The sequence below is a fragment of the Solanum tuberosum genome, unplaced genomic scaffold, assembly GCF_000226075.1.
Source record: "Solanum tuberosum cultivar DM 1-3 516 R44 unplaced genomic scaffold, SolTub_3.0 scf00076, whole genome shotgun sequence".
NCBI classification, from domain to species: domain Eukaryota; kingdom Viridiplantae; phylum Streptophyta; class Magnoliopsida; order Solanales; family Solanaceae; genus Solanum; species Solanum tuberosum.
In genome coordinates this window covers 246,301-262,938 of record NW_006239000.1, presented here as the reverse complement: position 1 = coordinate 262,938, position 16,638 = coordinate 246,301, and the positions used below count along the sequence as shown (strand labels likewise).

General features: G+C 35.6%; 4 protein-coding genes across 4 annotated transcripts; 1 reads left to right on the top strand and 3 right to left on the bottom strand.

The window, feature by feature from the left end:
- The first annotated feature begins 449 nt into the window (after window positions 1-449).
- LOC102581396 (uncharacterized) lies at window positions 450-4,325 on the top strand. The gene is made up of 4 exons (XM_006345979.2): window positions 450-706; window positions 1,041-2,138; window positions 3,345-3,722; window positions 4,000-4,325. Coding segments are annotated over exons 2-4 (1,419 nt in total). The 5' UTR covers window positions 450-706; window positions 1,041-1,099; the 3' UTR covers window positions 4,002-4,325.
- Window positions 4,326-4,551: 226 nt separating this feature from the next.
- Window positions 4,552-8,452, bottom strand: LOC102581057 (protein Iojap, chloroplastic). The gene is made up of 5 exons (XM_006345977.2): window positions 8,120-8,452; window positions 6,964-7,090; window positions 5,955-6,093; window positions 5,730-5,818; window positions 4,552-5,040 (listed from the first exon to the last, which is right to left on the bottom strand). The coding sequence occupies exons 1-5, from the start codon at window positions 8,330-8,332 to the stop codon at window positions 4,907-4,909; spliced, it is 702 nt and encodes a 233-aa protein (XP_006346039.1). The 5' UTR covers window positions 8,333-8,452; the 3' UTR covers window positions 4,552-4,906.
- Window positions 8,453-9,161: 709 nt separating this feature from the next.
- Window positions 9,162-12,576, bottom strand: LOC102580720 (porphobilinogen deaminase, chloroplastic). Its single transcript, XM_006345976.2, has 5 exons — window positions 12,306-12,576; window positions 10,840-11,245; window positions 10,013-10,219; window positions 9,725-9,902; window positions 9,162-9,628 (listed from the first exon to the last, which is right to left on the bottom strand). Exons 1-5 carry the CDS (start codon window positions 12,497-12,499, stop codon window positions 9,516-9,518), a joined length of 1,098 nt encoding a protein of 365 aa, XP_006346038.1. The 5' UTR covers window positions 12,500-12,576; the 3' UTR covers window positions 9,162-9,515.
- An 820-nt stretch (window positions 12,577-13,396) lies between these two features.
- On the bottom strand, window positions 13,397-14,639 carry LOC102580381 (transcription factor JUNGBRUNNEN 1). Its single transcript, XM_015308113.1, has 3 exons — window positions 14,386-14,639; window positions 13,899-14,197; window positions 13,397-13,770 (listed from the first exon to the last, which is right to left on the bottom strand). The coding sequence occupies exons 1-3, from the start codon at window positions 14,585-14,587 to the stop codon at window positions 13,417-13,419; spliced, it is 855 nt and encodes a 284-aa protein (XP_015163599.1). The 5' UTR covers window positions 14,588-14,639; the 3' UTR covers window positions 13,397-13,416.
- Between the last annotated feature and the right edge of the window lie 1,999 nt (window positions 14,640-16,638).

The window sequence follows — 16,638 nt, the reverse complement described above, 5'->3', positions numbered from 1 at the left end:
CACTGCCAGGCTAGGATTTTTTAATAAGGGGTTTAAAATCTGAAAACTAAACACACAAACCAATCGAAAGGGGGTTTGACATTTATTATATATACATAAAAAATAATTTTAACCATGTATAAATAATAATATTTTCCGCCAAAGAGGGTTCAGATGAACCCTAACAGAAGGCTGGCTCCGCTCCTGGGCACTGCGGTTAAATGGATGGGTTATAATTGTTCTTTTATTATTTATTTAATTCTCAAATCAAGTTAATAAAAATCCTTTACTTGTACTTATCATGACTATATATAAAAATCACGATTTTTTTTGGGAATGAATCAATAAGAAATTGAAGGTACTTTGTAAAAAAAAATTCACAAGATACCTTTATTTGGACACGCTATTTAACCAATTTTTTACGCTTAAATGATGGTGCCAAAGAATACATGTTCAATTTGTTTGGGTCCAACATTGCCCATCTATAGGGCCGTATCTTAGAAGCCCAAATGCTCCAACACAAGAATGGGCCTCCAATAATTTCTGTCTCCGGCGATCAGCTGAACGACCACTGTTTCCCGCGGCTGCGAACTGTTCTGTTCCTCCCTTTTCGAGTTGTGCGTTTCGCTCTATTCCTCTCGCATTTGGATTCTTCCTCTCTCTCTCTCTCTCTCGATTGAGACTTCCATGGTTGGTGAAATCGGTTGCAGTGCAGCGTCTGCCTCTGGTGCGTTAAAAAACCTCAATTTTTCGATCTTCAAGCTCAACCTTTTTCCTTGCTCCTAAACTTGTCACATATTTATAGCTTGTTATCTGCTAAGTTTTTTTTATAGGCGATACCTAGTAGTTGGGATTAAGGTTTAGTGATGTTGGTATATTGGTTGCTAATAGTGTTATTTGTCTGTTAAATACAGAGAAATAATTATTGAGTATAGGATGAAAAAGTTGGTCCAGTAGGGATATTGATACTGAGAGTTCATATAGTCGACCTCAATGGTGGAAGTTTGTTTTTTTATTTCATTTTATTTTCTGAATTGACTGGTTTTCTATTTGACATTCAGTGGGTATGGTCTCGAGTTAATATATTTCTGCACAAGCAGTGCAAAGTTTAGAGGATTTCATGGCAGGCAATGGCCTGCCAGCTCTGGGTCGTGTAAAGCTCAGTGATTTGGTACCATTGGAAGGTCTTCCTTCCGATTCGTATAAATTATCGGTCTCAACTTTGTCACAGTCATTGGCTCAGTATTCAGCTGCCATTATCCAGCTATCCACAAGTGATGGAGCTCTTTTAAGGTCTAGTCTAGAGTCTGCCCGACTTTACTTTCAACATAAACCCTCTTATCCTTCTGCGGATGTTATTCATTCTGATGACTCTCGTGAGTGGTGTAAGACCTCTGGTTACCATGCAGATCCTCAACAATGGCAAGAAACTTATGATTTTAGGCCAGGGCTCACTCCTTCGGAACCCACCAGTGATATTGAATTCCCTCCTGCTGGTTTGTCTGACATATTCTCTTTGCTTGGAAGAGCAGCAAGAGATATATTGGACGCCATCAGCTTCTATTTAAATCTGCGTAGCTCTCCATTTACTGAAATACTTGATAATGTTCCACTCAGAAACCGAGAAATATCATCCTCTGTATTATCCGTCTGTTGTCATGCCAGGCCATCTTTTCAGGGTGCTCAGCACCATGGCCTGACAACGCAAGAGGATGGTCAGTTAGGGATGTTCTCGGATCATGAGCATCAGGTTGACAGAAGCCTTGTTACAATTGTTAAGTCGGATAGGCCTGGTCTACACGTGAGAGATTTTCACGGTCACTGGGTTCTTGTGGATGGTGATCTTGGCCCCCAGGAAGCAATAGTTTATCCTGGCCTTGCATTATATCAGGCAACTGCGGGCTATATCAGCCCTGCACTTCATCGGACAGACATTGGTAATCAGCAGGGTAGCATGTATGGACGCTGTTCCCTTTCTTTTAAACTTATGCCCAAGTCCATGACCAACCTCAATTGTACAGAGATGCGGGCTGCTGGCCACGGGGTTGAAGCTCAATTCCAGCTTCCCGTACCAGTTGATGACTTCATGCAGAGATCAACTGATCAGTTGCTTAACAGGAGCAATTTCCCTACATTCAACTTTCCAACAGTCCAAGATGGTAGGACATCCTTTTTTTCTTTTTTCCTATTTGCATTATCAGTGTGGAAATGAAAATCTAGAATTATTACTTTTTTGTTTCTATTCTCTTTTTTATATTTAAATGAATTAGTAGACACGATAAGGATAAGGTGACTTAGAATTGGCTTTCATGGATGGTGCTCCCTAATGTTTTCAGTTGGAGTGCCAGTTGACAACTTGATTAGGAAAGAAGGTTGTTCATAATCTTGAAACTTTTATGGTTTTTGAAAAATGTGAGTCTAAAATAGCGTCTAGTTAGAGTTATCATGATTATGAGTCCACACAACTAATACCTCCGAACAGAAGTATTAATTTTTTTTTTAGGATGGTAATGCATTCCTGTTTATACATATATATATATATATATAAACAAAGCACAAAGATTGTGCTGGAAACCAAAACATGGGTGCTACATCAGAGAAAAGAACCTCAACACAGCATTCCTTCTTCTTCTTACAAGGAATCCAAGACATCTTGACTTGTATTAGGATCATCTATGCACTCAGAATTAGACCAAAAACTCAAAAGAAGGATACAATTCATCTTAATTTTCTGTAAGGAGCTGGTTGTACCTTCAAAATATCTTAATTCCTTTCCTTCCAAATACATCCAAAGAAAAGCATTTGATGTTAATTTTGAAGATTTATTCAGAACAAAAACACAATGCTGACTGAAGCTGCTGTATCACGTATGATTGTGGTCAGTAATATGAAAATTTTTGTGACAAGCTTAGCCGTTTTTTAAAAATTGGAAGTGAAAGGTCTTAGTTTTGCTTGTTGAGGACCTGAAGGGCTGTTATTATCTCAAATATCTGGAAATGACTTTCAAACATGGTCAAAGTAGATAAAGCAGGCTCTATTGGTTAAATTTTATGAGTTAAAAGGTGCCAGATTCTGTTAGTTTCTTTCTGTATCACTGTGAAGGAGGTATCTAGAAGCCGAATCTACTTGCAGTTTCCAAGTAATGGAACTAAAGAAGGATGCCTTTTTATTGTTACATTTTCTTGTGTTTTATTCTCCCATGTTTTCTCGTAATTCTGATAGTTTTGGTGTTTTTTACTTTTCCTCAAGCAATATATTACTGCTGGCTGGATTTTTTAAACATTGAAATGAGCTCTTTTCTGCTAGTATTCCTTAGTAAGAAGCTTTTAACAACAGGTCCTTGGATTGATGAAATGCTGGTACAGGATCTATGAAGCCCATGATGAGGAGGAGGAAGAGTAACTCAAGATCTAAACCTCTTCCACCTTCAAAGAGGTTGAGATTGGAGGCACAAAGAGTTCTCAAAGAGAGAGTTCAAGACATAGCTGATAAAAAGGGCATCAAGCTGAGGTTCTGCACCTTAAAGGATTGTGAAAGTCACATCCAGTCACTTGATTGCCCATGTACGAACATAAGAATGGAAATTGGATGGCCACCGGGAGTTCCATTTGTTCACCCACATGATCTCCCAAATAAGGCTAAGATTGGATTTCTTGAAACATATGAACCTGGTTGGTCTGCAACTCATGATATGGAGTTGAGCCTAATCGATCCCGGACAGCCAAGTCAACACACTTCTAACTGTAACTATCATTCCCCTAATTAGCCTTGCTTTTCTGCATCAGTATCTTTATTTAAGCAGTAGGTGTTTCTGGTTTCTTTAGTTGCTTATGCATGAGAGATGGCGTATAAGTTCACATCTTTCCTGTCTTCTGCATTAGCCATGTTGCTAGTAACATTAATCCATTTGAAGAAGCATTTCTGTTCATCTACTCATGCATTCTAGAAGTTCACACCCTCCCTCCCTGTTCTTTTCTTTTTGGCTCTTGTATATACTGAAAGCAAAAATGTGTTTTGCAGGAATCTATATCGCTATCAGAATGCTGCCTGATGAGTGCTTGGATTCATTATACCAATATTTGGCTGCTTAATTATGCTTGTCTCATGCAGATCTTGCTAATTTGTATACGAATTTCAATTAAGATATGAATGCACAATGAGCTTTTCCTTTGTTTATCCTAATCGTTGTCCCTGTACATATTAGTTTGTAAAATTTGATGGAATATTAGTTCTAAATTCCGAATGTACTCGTAGTTTTCTCGGTTCTCATACTCTTAGCTCTTGTGGAGCATTTTATGTTGGCCAAAGAGTTTGAATTTATATAGTGGTTGGATCTTAGAAGCTAAGTTAACTTTCCCGTTTTCATTTTTCAACCCCTATTTTGCTATTTTATTCAACCAATTGGACCGTTGTGTTGTTGGATCAGCATTGGCTTTTTCTTTGATTCCATAGATGATGGTGTTTGTAAACTTTTGTTAATTGACATGTTTCCTCTACTGAAGAGAATTGTAAGAGGATAGTAAACCAACAATAGCAAATAACAATTATGCCTCAGTCCCAAACAAGATGAAGTCGAATATTTAAACCCATATGCTTCATTTAAACACAACTCACGTCAAGGGAAAAAAAGATGTTAGGTTCTTTCATCAGACGTGACAATGAGCCCTTTGGCACCCTTTTTGGTTCAGAATGAATGTAAACTATTTTTTCCCCAATATTTCTACAGAGACAGCGTAGTACAGAGCTTTATCTTCTACAAGAGCAATTACATTACTACTAATTTAAGGAAAATAACGCAACCGGTGGATCAACAGAGTTTGCCCAGATATGTTAATCGTTCCTTGTCAGCAATCGGCGGAACACTGCGATTGCCTCATAATTTGCTACACTTTCTGTTAATCACCACGAGGCCAAAACTGTTGGGACTTCAATATCCAGTAGGTCCTCGCAATTGTTGTTGGTTCTCAAATGGTAGTTCGATGGATGCTGCATTGCCATAGAATTCTTCCAGGTTGTAGTACTCACGCTGCGGAGGAAGAAATAGATGAACAACAACATCACCTGTAATTAAGAGAGGCATGGAGCGACATATCAGCAAGAAGAATAACACATTTCATGGCATAGTACATGGTTGCTGCAAGGGTCAAATAGTAGCACATAATATAGCATCGCCTTATCAAAACAAACCACTCATGTTTAGTCCTTATAGCATTGGAGGTAACATTCTTTCTGACCCTGACCATAACATATTTGGCCCCCCTGGGATAGCTAGTCCATGTTTTAACCAGAAGTTAACCTTATACACAGGATGATTTTTGAAAAGCACTACCCATTTGAGGCAGGGCATGATACAAACTAATGCTCTCTGGCGGGGTCAGAGATCTCTGTGCCATGAACCTTTAAACCCCCTTTTCTTGCTCACCTGAATAATAACGGATTTTTGCAAGTTCCTTCATGGTTTGATACCTTGTAACAGTTGAGCACTATGTTTGGGTAAGTTATGTTGGACAGTTTGAAGCAACACAGTTACAGTAAGTAGTCGGAGGAGTGGGTTAGTCAACAACAAAGTTACTGCCTTCTAATCCTAATGAGCAGAAGGATATTGTCCCTTAACTGCACTTGTTTACGTATGAAATTAAAAAATAGGGGTGAATCAAGAACAAGGGCAATAGATAAATTAATATCCAGTGAAATTCTTCAGCCATGATACAAATAATAGCAGGACTATTGAAGTACCATGAATTACTTACCAAAGTCTAGTAGCGTCCACGAGTTGGGTTTTGAATCTCCAGAAGCAACTCTTCCATATTGTTCCTCAGCCATATCTCTTACCCTGGTCCTTTATGATAAATTTAGACAAAATTCAGAATTACAAAGAACAATCCTCAATCCTCTTCGTCTATTTATTCATTTGCGATTATTTATGCTGCTGCTGGTTAATATACAATAGAAAACCTCAAGTTATAATATCATACCCAATGGCATCAATCTGTGGGCGAGAGAATGCAGTAGCAATAATGAAAAACCGAGTCCAATATACTAGAGGCTTGACAAAGAGAACCTTTATATCTCCAGCCTTGACATCACTTGCAACTTTAGCCACAGCCATTGCAACTGCATAGAGGGAATAGCACTGTCAATGATTTCTGCCTAAAGTCAATCATCATATTCATTCTCAGATTCTAGTGTGCTTTTTTGGATTATATCTTTTATAATTTTCTGTAGTTTGTTGATGATGCTTAAATAGTTTAGGTAAAAATATTTCACCACTAATATACATTAAAAGTAAGCAACATAATCAGTAAATGTCACCAAAACAACTCAAAAAAATAGTAAGCAAAATGATGCAAATTACAATTACCTTTGGGCTCTACTACCTTAAATTCTATAATATAACTAACAATTATATTAAGGTAAAAAAAACTTACAATTATGTTAGAGAGTTCTGATATAAATAATATTATCTGAAATACCTTCTGGTAGAACTACTATTAGATTGAAGGGCAATGAAAGAACATGAACATTTTAATGCATGGAGTTCCTACACATAAGAATGGAGGATATTCATGACATTTTCAATGAGATTTTTGAAGGAACAACAAATGAGACATGTATGGAATTGATTAAGCGACTAAAATGGATGGTTTTTAAGCTAAAAGGGTTCTCAGCCTATTTTTTCACAACATAGAGGTATAATGCAATTACATCAATCATAGGGGGGAATACTCTTTTTTCCCCAAAAGGAAAATAACAAAAACAAGAATATAGATGCTCCATGAGTTATGAAATTAAAGTTGGTCAACACGTTCTTCGATATCATAAAAACAAGGCAGCTAAAAGATAAAAATCAACCGATGTTCCTAAGATAAAACTATAAGCTAAGAGGTACACGCCACCATGAAAAGTAAAACTATAAGCTATGAGGCTCAAAGCTTCGGCAACATGAGAAAAAATCAATTCAATTAACAATTTAGAACAACTTACAGGATAGGCTTTCAGCATCATCATCAATCTCCTCACTTGCAGGTTTTTGGTCATTTCTTTTGTATACCACTTTCCCATGCGTTCTTAGGAGATCATCAAACATGTCATCTGTATCTTCACTTACATTCTGTACCAAAAGTATTCATGTTAAGTGCAGCATCAAGCAGAAACATTATCATACATTCATAATGAATGGCAGACTAACCAGAAGAAATCACACGTAATGAATTTCAAGAATAGACTTTGAACTAAGACTTCTAAAAACTATATTCAGTTTATAGGTAGTTGTTCAAACAAACAACTATATCTCAATCCCAAGGGGTCGGTTAGTGTATAGTAGTTGTTCACCTTGAAATAAAACTCTTTTCTGAAAAAGTACATAGTACTACTTCCAGTTCATATTTTCCATTTTTGGCAAAGGATTTGTTCTAAAATATTTGATGTTCTAGAAAAACAAGAAGCATTTATTGCTTTTTCTCCCAAAAATTCACCCTTGTTTCTCCAATTAGTGGAGTGTTGATTAAGTGAGACATTTTAGAGAGATATAAAGATAGTTTGGACATATACAAAAACCTTAAGATGTCACAACTCACTTTATTGAGTATAAACTATCTCTTTTTCCAAGTTCACTCACTTTTACAGAGACTTTTATCATATCTAATACAACTAAACCAACAGCACAAAAATAAAGGCAAAGGCTACAGATTTTCTTAATCAATGTCTTCAGAAGGGGCAGTAAAGTTGTATTAACAGTGAAATGCAGTTAACTCTTTCCTCTTTCTATTAGCAAAGCCAAGATTATCCTTTGAGTTAGCTGGAAAATCTAACAAAACATTCTTTGCAACCAGAAAAATAAAATTTGAGACTGCTAATTAACAGGTTCTTTTTTTTTTTATAACCGAGAAATCCGTCTGTGACCCGTCCTTTGGACCAACCACAGCCTTCTAAACTCTGTGGATAATGGGTGCTAATTAACAGGTTCTTGTGTAAAATTCAAATAAAAAATTGGCGTTCAATTCACAATAATGCCTTCTGAACTTCAACAAAATGCAACAACTATGACTTCAACAACAGCAAAATCCAAAACAATTCGCAAATAGTGGTGTAGCTTCACAAGAAAAGAAAAAGGGGGAAAGCTTGAAGCTTTAGGGAATACCGAACCAATTGCCATTCTAGAAAAATCCATAGAGCTGCTTCTGGAAAATTTCAGATCTTTATAATGAAATGGGGCATAATTAGAGGAATTCAAAGTTAAAGAATAAAGCTTTCTGGTGTTAGCAGCAAGCTTAGCTTCCGTACGACCGCCGGAGACCAAAATTCCGGTGGAGGGAGTGCAGGGAAGAGGATGAATGCAGGAGTGTACTTTCATTTTTCAATATGGGGTTCGTTATTTATACTTTTGAAGATACTGCTCAAGAGTTTTATAGGAAGAGGATTGTATGGGGAAACTCTGTTGCTTGCACCAAATAAATTTTCTATCTTCTCATCCTATATAAGTATCTCTTTTTAATATCTCTGTCCCATTTTCGTCCTATTCTGGATAAGATGGATACTTTCATGTCATTCCCAAACATTAGGTGTATCAAAGTGTCAATTCCAATAAATGTTGAACTAAAAAATGGAAAGTATTTCATCCACAAAAAGAGTTTCACTTCATGGTTATAAGGGGAGGAAGAAACAAGTTTTGTTTTTTTTTTAACCATGTTGTAATGGTTAAGATAATGAATAAAAAGAAACCTCAATTTAGAACATAGTTAAGAGTTATGAGTTATGACTACTATTTGGCTTAAAGGTGTAACTTCACTTCTTAACGAAGGCTCTGCGAGCCATCGTTATCCTGATTGTGCAAGATGAAAGAAAACAACTAATGTGTTCCACTTATTGAACAAAGGTTCTCTGATTGGTTTGTGGCGCCTGAATGCTGAAGCATCCTTTGGGGATCATCTCATCATACATACAGGGTGGATGAAGGGGTTAGTTCGTGAATTTTTCTTTTCTTTTGCCGCATTTTACCCAAAGGGTTGAAGGGAGATAGTGCATCAAAGTGTTCATAAAGGGTCAACTTGATACTCTTTCCTAAAGATCTCATACGAGGGAACCGTCTTATTACTAGTTGTGATACAAAAGTGTCAAAAAATAAAGCCAATGATAGATTGCTAGAGTCCATTTTAAGGAAATATTCAATTTGTACGAATCCGTTGCATAAATGAAGCCAACGATAGATTACACTTTGGTTAGCTTACAACAGTTGCACAAATTACTCACAATCCATATGAAACAGAATCCGCCAGTACAACTTTTCTACAAATCTGCAAACATTCACCATTCCTCAGATACACTGAAGGCTAACAACCAGCTGAACACTCCAAATTGAAGTGGAAATGCTACACTATTATACAAAGTATTCAAATTCTATTGCCGATACAGTTACAAGGATAAGTGGACTCAATCCTATCGTAGGGGTGAAATATAAAATTCCGATCTCTATCCCTGTTATTCGATACATCTCTGCATTCATAGGCAGAGGTCGACCATAAGAGCATAAACTTTACTCAGTTGCCAAAAAATCCTGGACCTGCTTTGGAGAGTAGTTCCTGGCCAGCATCTTCACCCATCCGTATCATGTCTTCAGATGTATAGGGTCCCTTTCTAGAGGTTTCAATAACTGAAATTAAGGGAGACAAGATTATACATCAATAAACATAAAGAATACGTAACTCACACATCCCTCAGAATTCTGTAACTAAGGAGTAACGTTTACCTCGAGTTCCATCTGGAGAGGCAACCAATCCTTTGAAAATACAATCTCCATCTTCACCTCGACAGGCATAGCCAGCAATTGGGGTGCGACAAGACCCATCCAAGGTCGTCAAAAATGCTCTCTCACAAACTATTGCTAATCTGGTTTCTTCATGATTTAACGCGGCAATGTAATTGGCCTATAATTGCATCCGATAACTATGAGCGAAACAATGCCCTCAAAAGAGGAGAAATGAACAATGGTAGAGCAGGAAGTGTTTTTGTAATAACAGAGAAGAGTGCTAAATACCATTGTCTCGTCATCACTTCTACAGGCAATACCAATGGCCCCTTGAGCAACAGCTGGTAGCATATCCTCTATAGAAAGGATCGATGATACATTTTCTGTCATATTCAGACGCTTAAGCCCTGCCAGCGCCAATAATGTAGCTTGAACTACTCCCTCATTCAGTTTCTTCAACCTTGTCTGGACATTGCCTCTGAAATTCTCCAACACCTATAAACAAAATTCACATAAAATAATTAGCATGACTTGTCAAACTAAATATAATTAAAGAGGAAAAGTTGTTAGATTGGCAGAACTGAGCTATATAAGAAAATTCAGGCCAGAAGTAACCACCATAAAAAAATTCACCACAAATTTGCTTCATCTAAAAGATATTCAGATATAGAAAACTTGAGCTTCATATTTGGCTTATTAAGAAAACAATTACAGCTCCTGGAGCATACCAAACCATGTAACATATCACAACAAGTAAAACAAGTAACAAACAATCCTCAATTTACTCTTTCTCCACTCGTTGGTCATCCTACCCATCTTTTTAAGCGCACAGAATTTCTTTATTATTTTGGCTCATTTCAACATATTCCTAATTGTTGCAAACAATCTCCAAGTAATAGCATAAGTAACCTATTTAACTTTCTAGTTTTTACCTTCATAGAAGGCATATATGTACCAATACAATACATGAAAGAATGACTCAAATAAATTATGGTTGCAGCTTGATGGAAAACTTTATGGAGACTCTTAGTTCACTTTGTTTCTGATATCAACACACACTCAGAGATTGGTGGGTCTTCTTCAGAGACTATGATGTTGATATGTAGTAGACTTACATTGAGTGAGGGATATCGGTGGAGAATCTGGGACTTTCTCCTCAGTGAAGCAGTACCAATTGTGCTTCCTGATGGAAGTTCAGCCAGGGAACCTGCAGTTAAAGAAATGAATGCATCCCTCACATCTTCACGTGGAAGGTTGCAGGGTAAGATTGTCTTCTCTGGCAGATATGTGGGCACATCTTTCATTGAGTGGACAGCAATATCAATATCGCCATTGATGAGGGCTTCGTCTATTTCTTTTGTGAACAACCCTTTTCCACCAATATCTGCAAGAGGCTGACTTAATATCTTATCACCTGTGGTTTTTATTATTACTATCTCAATGGCTCCATCTTCAGCCAGATCAGGATATGAGGCTATTAGCTTTGCTCGAGTCTCATAAGCTTGGGCAAGAGCTAGGGGGCTGTCCTACACAAGTAATTGCATATGTAATCCATAAGAGAAGAGTTTTAGCAAAAGCACTTCATAGATATATCAGTCAGTTTCTATCATCCCACCCAAACACACAAAGAAGGAGAAAGAATGAAGAGTTAATCCAAAGCACTGTTGAAACTCATCCCGTACACATTACATGGTTGTTACCAAATATGTTCATGGAATAAGGGAAGTATGCACAAGAGATTTTTATCCATCAAAAAGAATATAGATCAGCTAGAAAATATATGCCAGGGGGAAAATGCAAGGAGAAAAAAAGGGTATATCTGCTGCTACCATTAGTCAATTTCTAATAGGCAAGCACAAAGAGGAGTCAAGCATACAAAGTTGTATTTTTGTTTTCCCCATAACGCCAGATCCCCTTAAAAAGCTTACATTTTGACTAACACTAGCACACATCATAACTAAAATACAACACATTATCGATAAAAGCATAAACATGGCCATTAACTAATGTGGAAACAAATTGGGATAAAGCTAATCCGAAATATGTCCAACTATCATCATTACATTACAGGGAAGCAAAGGTCAGTAGTATTACATGTCTACTCTTCAAAAATGCCTACGGGTGTGTGTCAGATCCTTCAAAAGTACACTACTTTTGGAGGATATGAGAGAATTAAGTTAAATCAAGATTCTGTCCAACTATGGGGCCATTACCCCCACATTTTCATTTCTGATTACTAAATGTGCTGAGACTATTGAACTAAATGACACCTCAGTGAATAATATGGTTAATTACACCCTCAATGTCACTGACAATTACTCCCTCCATTCACTTTTACTTGTTCACTATACTTTAAATACATTTTCACTACTTATCACTTTTAGCATATCAAGAGAAAAACATAAGACTAAAGCATTAATTATTTAATCTCGAATCATTTATCAGGCATAAGACTAAACACCAATTTTAGTTGGTAAAAGCCACACATCCAATTTTTCAGTTGAAAGACTGTAACTTTAAGCTGAGATAAACCCAATTAGGCATTTTTGTACAAATAGATTGGGTAAAGAATTGACAGTACCTTCCTCGTGTTCCAACTCTGATGACGGCGACCTTAGTTTGAGCTTGCTGTTCTACAGCAACGGAAGCCCTGGTAACGTGGACCCGCCGGCGTTGAACTGAAACTGCAAATTTCCGGCAAGGCGAAGAAAACCCAATTGGTAAAGGGGAACCGGAGCTCAAATTTGACGCATTTAGAGTGACAAATTTCTCCATTTTCGAAGGAATTGATTTGAGAGAAAACGAAGGTGTTTGTTCTTTGTTGTTGGCTACTTATCCTCAAAGGTCATCCAGCTAACATCAGCTGTTTAAAAATCTTAAAAAGCGGCTTTTGGGCCCACTTACCGTGTCTTTAACCACTAAGATGCTGCCACCTCATTTTCTCACCTTTGCACCTCAACCAAATCCACGATCCAGAAGGAAAGGAAATATACATAAAAGAAAAAGAAGAAAAAATCAAAATGTTTTTTTTTAAACAAAGAAATGCAAATAAGGTCGACTATTTAACAAATTAGATGATTTGTTTAATTTTGTCGTCAACTAATTTTGAGAAAAAAAGATGTCTTATTCCATTACCTATTAAATTTAATATTCCCTTATGCAAGAAAATTATTTGGACTAAAGATTACTATAAATTTTTAAGAATCTAATATATATATATGCATAATTTTAGAAATAATTGATGTCATTTTCAAATATTTTCATTCAAGAGTTATTTTGTTGGATAATAATTGATAAAATACATGACCTATTTTATTGACATCCAACAAACAAAAATGACTTTATTCATAACTCATTTCTATAAATTGGATGAGCATCCAAATTAACTCTATTTTTTCTTTTTTTTGAACTAAAAAATAGTTTGATAACTTTAAGAATGACCATATACATGTGTAAATCAACGAATTTTTACACAAATATCCGATTGGTTATGTGGGTTTGCTGTTTAATTATGTTAATTAATTCTTCTAAACTAATCGAAAAGTAGCCATATTTGGCAAATTAGTATAACTCGATGAAGTTGCATATCATTCATATTGTTATTTCAGTGTACAGATTCATATACACCAGAATCAAGGTATCTATATATATATATATGTATGTTGCATATATGAGATGGATGGAAGAAACGATCAATAACGATCGAGGTCTAAAATAGATGTAAGTTCATCCCAATAATCTACATTATTCTTTAACAACAACTCGAAGTTCATGTCTGATGAAGGTTGTTGAGTAGTACACAGTATTGATGATGAGCTCCGTAGCAGCTGTTGGTTATTACTATTATTTGTTGATGATGTCATCATGTCTTGATGAACAATATCAGTTGGAGCAGTACCAAAGCTTATTATATAATCTGAAGAATCCGCACTGCATGTTTCTGAGTCAACTACTGGGTTTCTCTTTGCTGCTGCTGCTGCTATTCTCCATTCTGCAGCTACAGTACACTTATTTCGCTTAATAATTCTACATAGAGTCCAAACTTCCTGCAAACCCCAGTTAGATTAATTATTGTGTGAGACATAACCTATATAATAAAAAGTACTGAGTACCTACTCTTTTTTTTTATATACATTTACATGACATGATACAATTCAATATGTAGCTTACTTACAGCTTCTTGAGCAATGGTTTTAGCTTCAATGTGTTTAGTAGATTTGTCATTTTCAGCAGGAAGTCGAAACTCATGCATCATCCAATCAGTTTTTGTGCCTTTTCCAGCACTACCTCGATAATAAACCAATGACTTCTTCAAGCCAATGCATTCATGAGTTGAATTATAAATAGGTTTATCAATACCAGTAGCCTTCCAAAATCCACAACCAGTCACCCTATTTGGTCTAACACTGTTTCTATATTTTCTCCCTCTTTTGCAAAAGAAGTACCATTCCTTTTCTCCCATGTTGCTTGACTCTGCACGCACCCAAAATTAATTTAAAACACACACATCAAAAGATATATCTAGAGTGCTAGCTGGAGCGCCTAGAGCAGAAATAGCTTAATTCAGAACACATACACTTAAAATTCTGAAATCCTACTTACATGTAGATAGATATATATAAGAGATTTAAGTAAGTAGATATAGATATATATATACATACTTGGAAGATCCCATGGTTCATATTTGTAGATATCAATCTGTTTGATGAGTTCAATATTGATAAGAGGCCTTTTCTCAACTTTCCTCCTTAGATAAAACCCTACTAGCTCTTCATCTGTTGGATGAAATCTGAATCCTGGAAGTGCCATCTCATCCTCATCTTCTTCTCTTGTGTAATATTTCATCTTACTTTTCACTTCCATAATATTTTCTTCTTATTAATATTATAATAACTTGATCAGATTGATATATCTTATTCTTGTTCTTGCTTGATGAGTACTTAGCTTTGATATATATATATATATGAAGAAGAAAGTGATGTGGAATACTATTAAATCAAGAAGCTCGACTAGACTTGGGTCAAGTCATGATTTGTATTGACTTTAATTTTTTGTTTGAGGGACCAAGTGATAGTATATAGATATCCACTCAAAATTCAAATTATATTGGAACAAGTCTTCAGTCTTATATTTGGGCTTGTCATCACTATGGTACGACTTAGAATATAGGTGCCCAAATTCCTTCCCCACCTAGAAGCACACTCAATTCAGTGGCATCGCAAAATCAAAATATTAAAAAAATATACACAAAATAAAAAATAATAAGTAATAGTCATCATATAACAAAGTCTAATTAGCTGATTGCTACTATTGGTGACGTTGAATTCTTAGTTGAGAGAAAATATTTACTAGTAGATTGCTAAAGATAGTCACCATATAACAAAGTCTATATCCCACTTTCTATTTCTTCAACTAGTATAGCTAGTTAGAAAAAGGTTTACACTCCTCAACCAATTCATTTGACTAATTAAGCTTTATTGCTTGTCTTATCATGATATCATTTTACTGTGCTAGTTAATATAGAGATTAATACGTAGTCATAATTTCAATTCTGAGTAATAACAATTAATGTAAATGCTTGTGTATCATGATAGTAGGTAATTTATTTTTGATTTCCTTTAGTAATATATATGTTGAACCGAAAAAAAAACATATTGATTCTGCACAAAGGGAAAGAAAAAAGGATATGAAAACATAATAAAGTTTATTTTAGTTATTTTGTAATCAAACTCTAGAAGCAATCATAATCCACAAATATTAATTAACACATGAATTTCAATAAATGAGTTTATGAAATTAGTTGAAACCAAGTCATAGAATGCATATAAAATTGAATGGAGATTTTTGACAAAAGTGAAAGACCAAACCAGCAAAGAAAAGATACATATATATGTGTGTCAATTTTGACCAGCCAAAATTTAAGGTTTATGAAAGGAATATTATATTTATTATAATTGAGTACTACTGGAACAAGTCCATTATGGACTACTCTGCTTGTAATCTTTAACCACTAAAACTGCCGGCCGTTTTTACCTTTTCAACCAATGAAACCTTCAACCTTTAGGGTGTGTTTGCTATCAAAATGCTTTTCTATTTTATTTTTATTTTTATTTTTAGTAGGTCGAAATAAATTCTTTTAAAAAATCAAGAAAATGACTTCTATTGAGAAAAATAAGTTTCATAAGTAGTATTGATTGTCCCTCTCCTCCCCCCAACCTCCAGTACCGACTCCCCCAACCCCCACCCTGCACCACCTGATCCCCCGGACGTTCGGCCTCCCACCCTGATCCACACTCCCCTCCTCATCTCCATCTTATCAATGTTTGCCTAAATTATATATAAATAATGTTCTTAAAACTTAATATTTCTTTTTGTATTTTATGTAAACATCATAAACTAATTCTTCCCCTATATTTATATCTTGATGGACAATGTTACTTGATACATGTTGATAGTTGGAGGTAGCATGTATTTCATAGAATTAGTCGAGGTGAAGTGGTCCAGACACCACTCTTATAAAAACAATTTATTTTCCTAACAAATATTTTTCATAGATCATACCAAACACGCCCTTATTTCTTTTTCATGAAAAATCAACTTGCACTAATACTAATTGCTTTAGTTCTTGCGTGGACAAATTTCGAAGGTGGACGACTTCCCATCAACCAAGTCGATTTGACTTCGTGCTAGCTACTATAGCTTTTTCTACTATTAATAATATCTCTATATATTTTTGACTCTGCTTGTTCTAGTTTGGACCAAAGGAGTTATCAAATTCAAAAGATAAAGCGTTGTTTAATTAAATTTGAAGAATCCATTTAAGTTACTATTATATTCTGATAAATTTGTATGTAATAAATATTTTAAAACAAATACAAAATCTGAACCAAAGCTATTAGTAATAGCAGAATGGG

What these genes read in the sequence shown, in the direction of transcription:
- LOC102580720 (XM_006345976.2), bottom strand. Translation starts at nt 12,499, where the DNA reads ATGGAGAAATTTGTCACTCTAAATGCGTCAAATTTGAGCTCCGGTTCC. An exon ending in AGAGTTGGAACACGAGGAAG is followed by an intron (nt 11,246 to 12,305) that starts GTACTGTCAATT and finishes TGTGTAGGACAG; the next exon opens with CCCCCTAGCTCTTGCCCAAG. An exon ending in ACCGATATCCCTCACTCAAT is followed by an intron (nt 10,220 to 10,839) that starts GTAAGTCTACTA and finishes TTTTGTTTATAG; the next exon opens with GTGTTGGAGAATTTCAGAGG.
- LOC102581057 (XM_006345977.2), bottom strand. Translation starts at nt 8,332, where the DNA reads ATGAAAGTACACTCCTGCATTCATCCTCTTCCCTGCACTCCCTCCACC. An exon ending in CTAGAATGGCAATTGGTTCG is followed by an intron (nt 7,091 to 8,119) that starts GTATTCCCTAAA and finishes CTTTTGGTACAG; the next exon opens with AATGTAAGTGAAGATACAGA. An exon ending in GTGGACGCTACTAGACTTTG is followed by an intron (nt 5,041 to 5,729) that starts GTAAGTAATTCA and finishes TCTTAATTACAG; the next exon opens with GTGATGTTGTTGTTCATCTA.
- LOC102581396 (XM_006345979.2), top strand. Translation starts at nt 1,100, where the DNA reads ATGGCAGGCAATGGCCTGCCAGCTCTGGGTCGTGTAAAGCTCAGTGAT. An exon ending in CTTTCCAACAGTCCAAGATG is followed by an intron (nt 2,139 to 3,344) that starts GTAGGACATCCT and finishes ATGCTGGTACAG; the next exon opens with GATCTATGAAGCCCATGATG.
- LOC102580381 (XM_015308113.1), bottom strand. Translation starts at nt 14,587, where the DNA reads ATGGAAGTGAAAAGTAAGATGAAATATTACACAAGAGAAGAAGATGAG. An exon ending in TGAACCATGGGATCTTCCAA is followed by an intron (nt 14,198 to 14,385) that starts GTATGTATATAT and finishes GGGTGCGTGCAG; the next exon opens with AGTCAAGCAACATGGGAGAA. An exon ending in AAACCATTGCTCAAGAAGCT is followed by an intron (nt 13,771 to 13,898) that starts GTAAGTAAGCTA and finishes TGGGGTTTGCAG; the next exon opens with GAAGTTTGGACTCTATGTAG.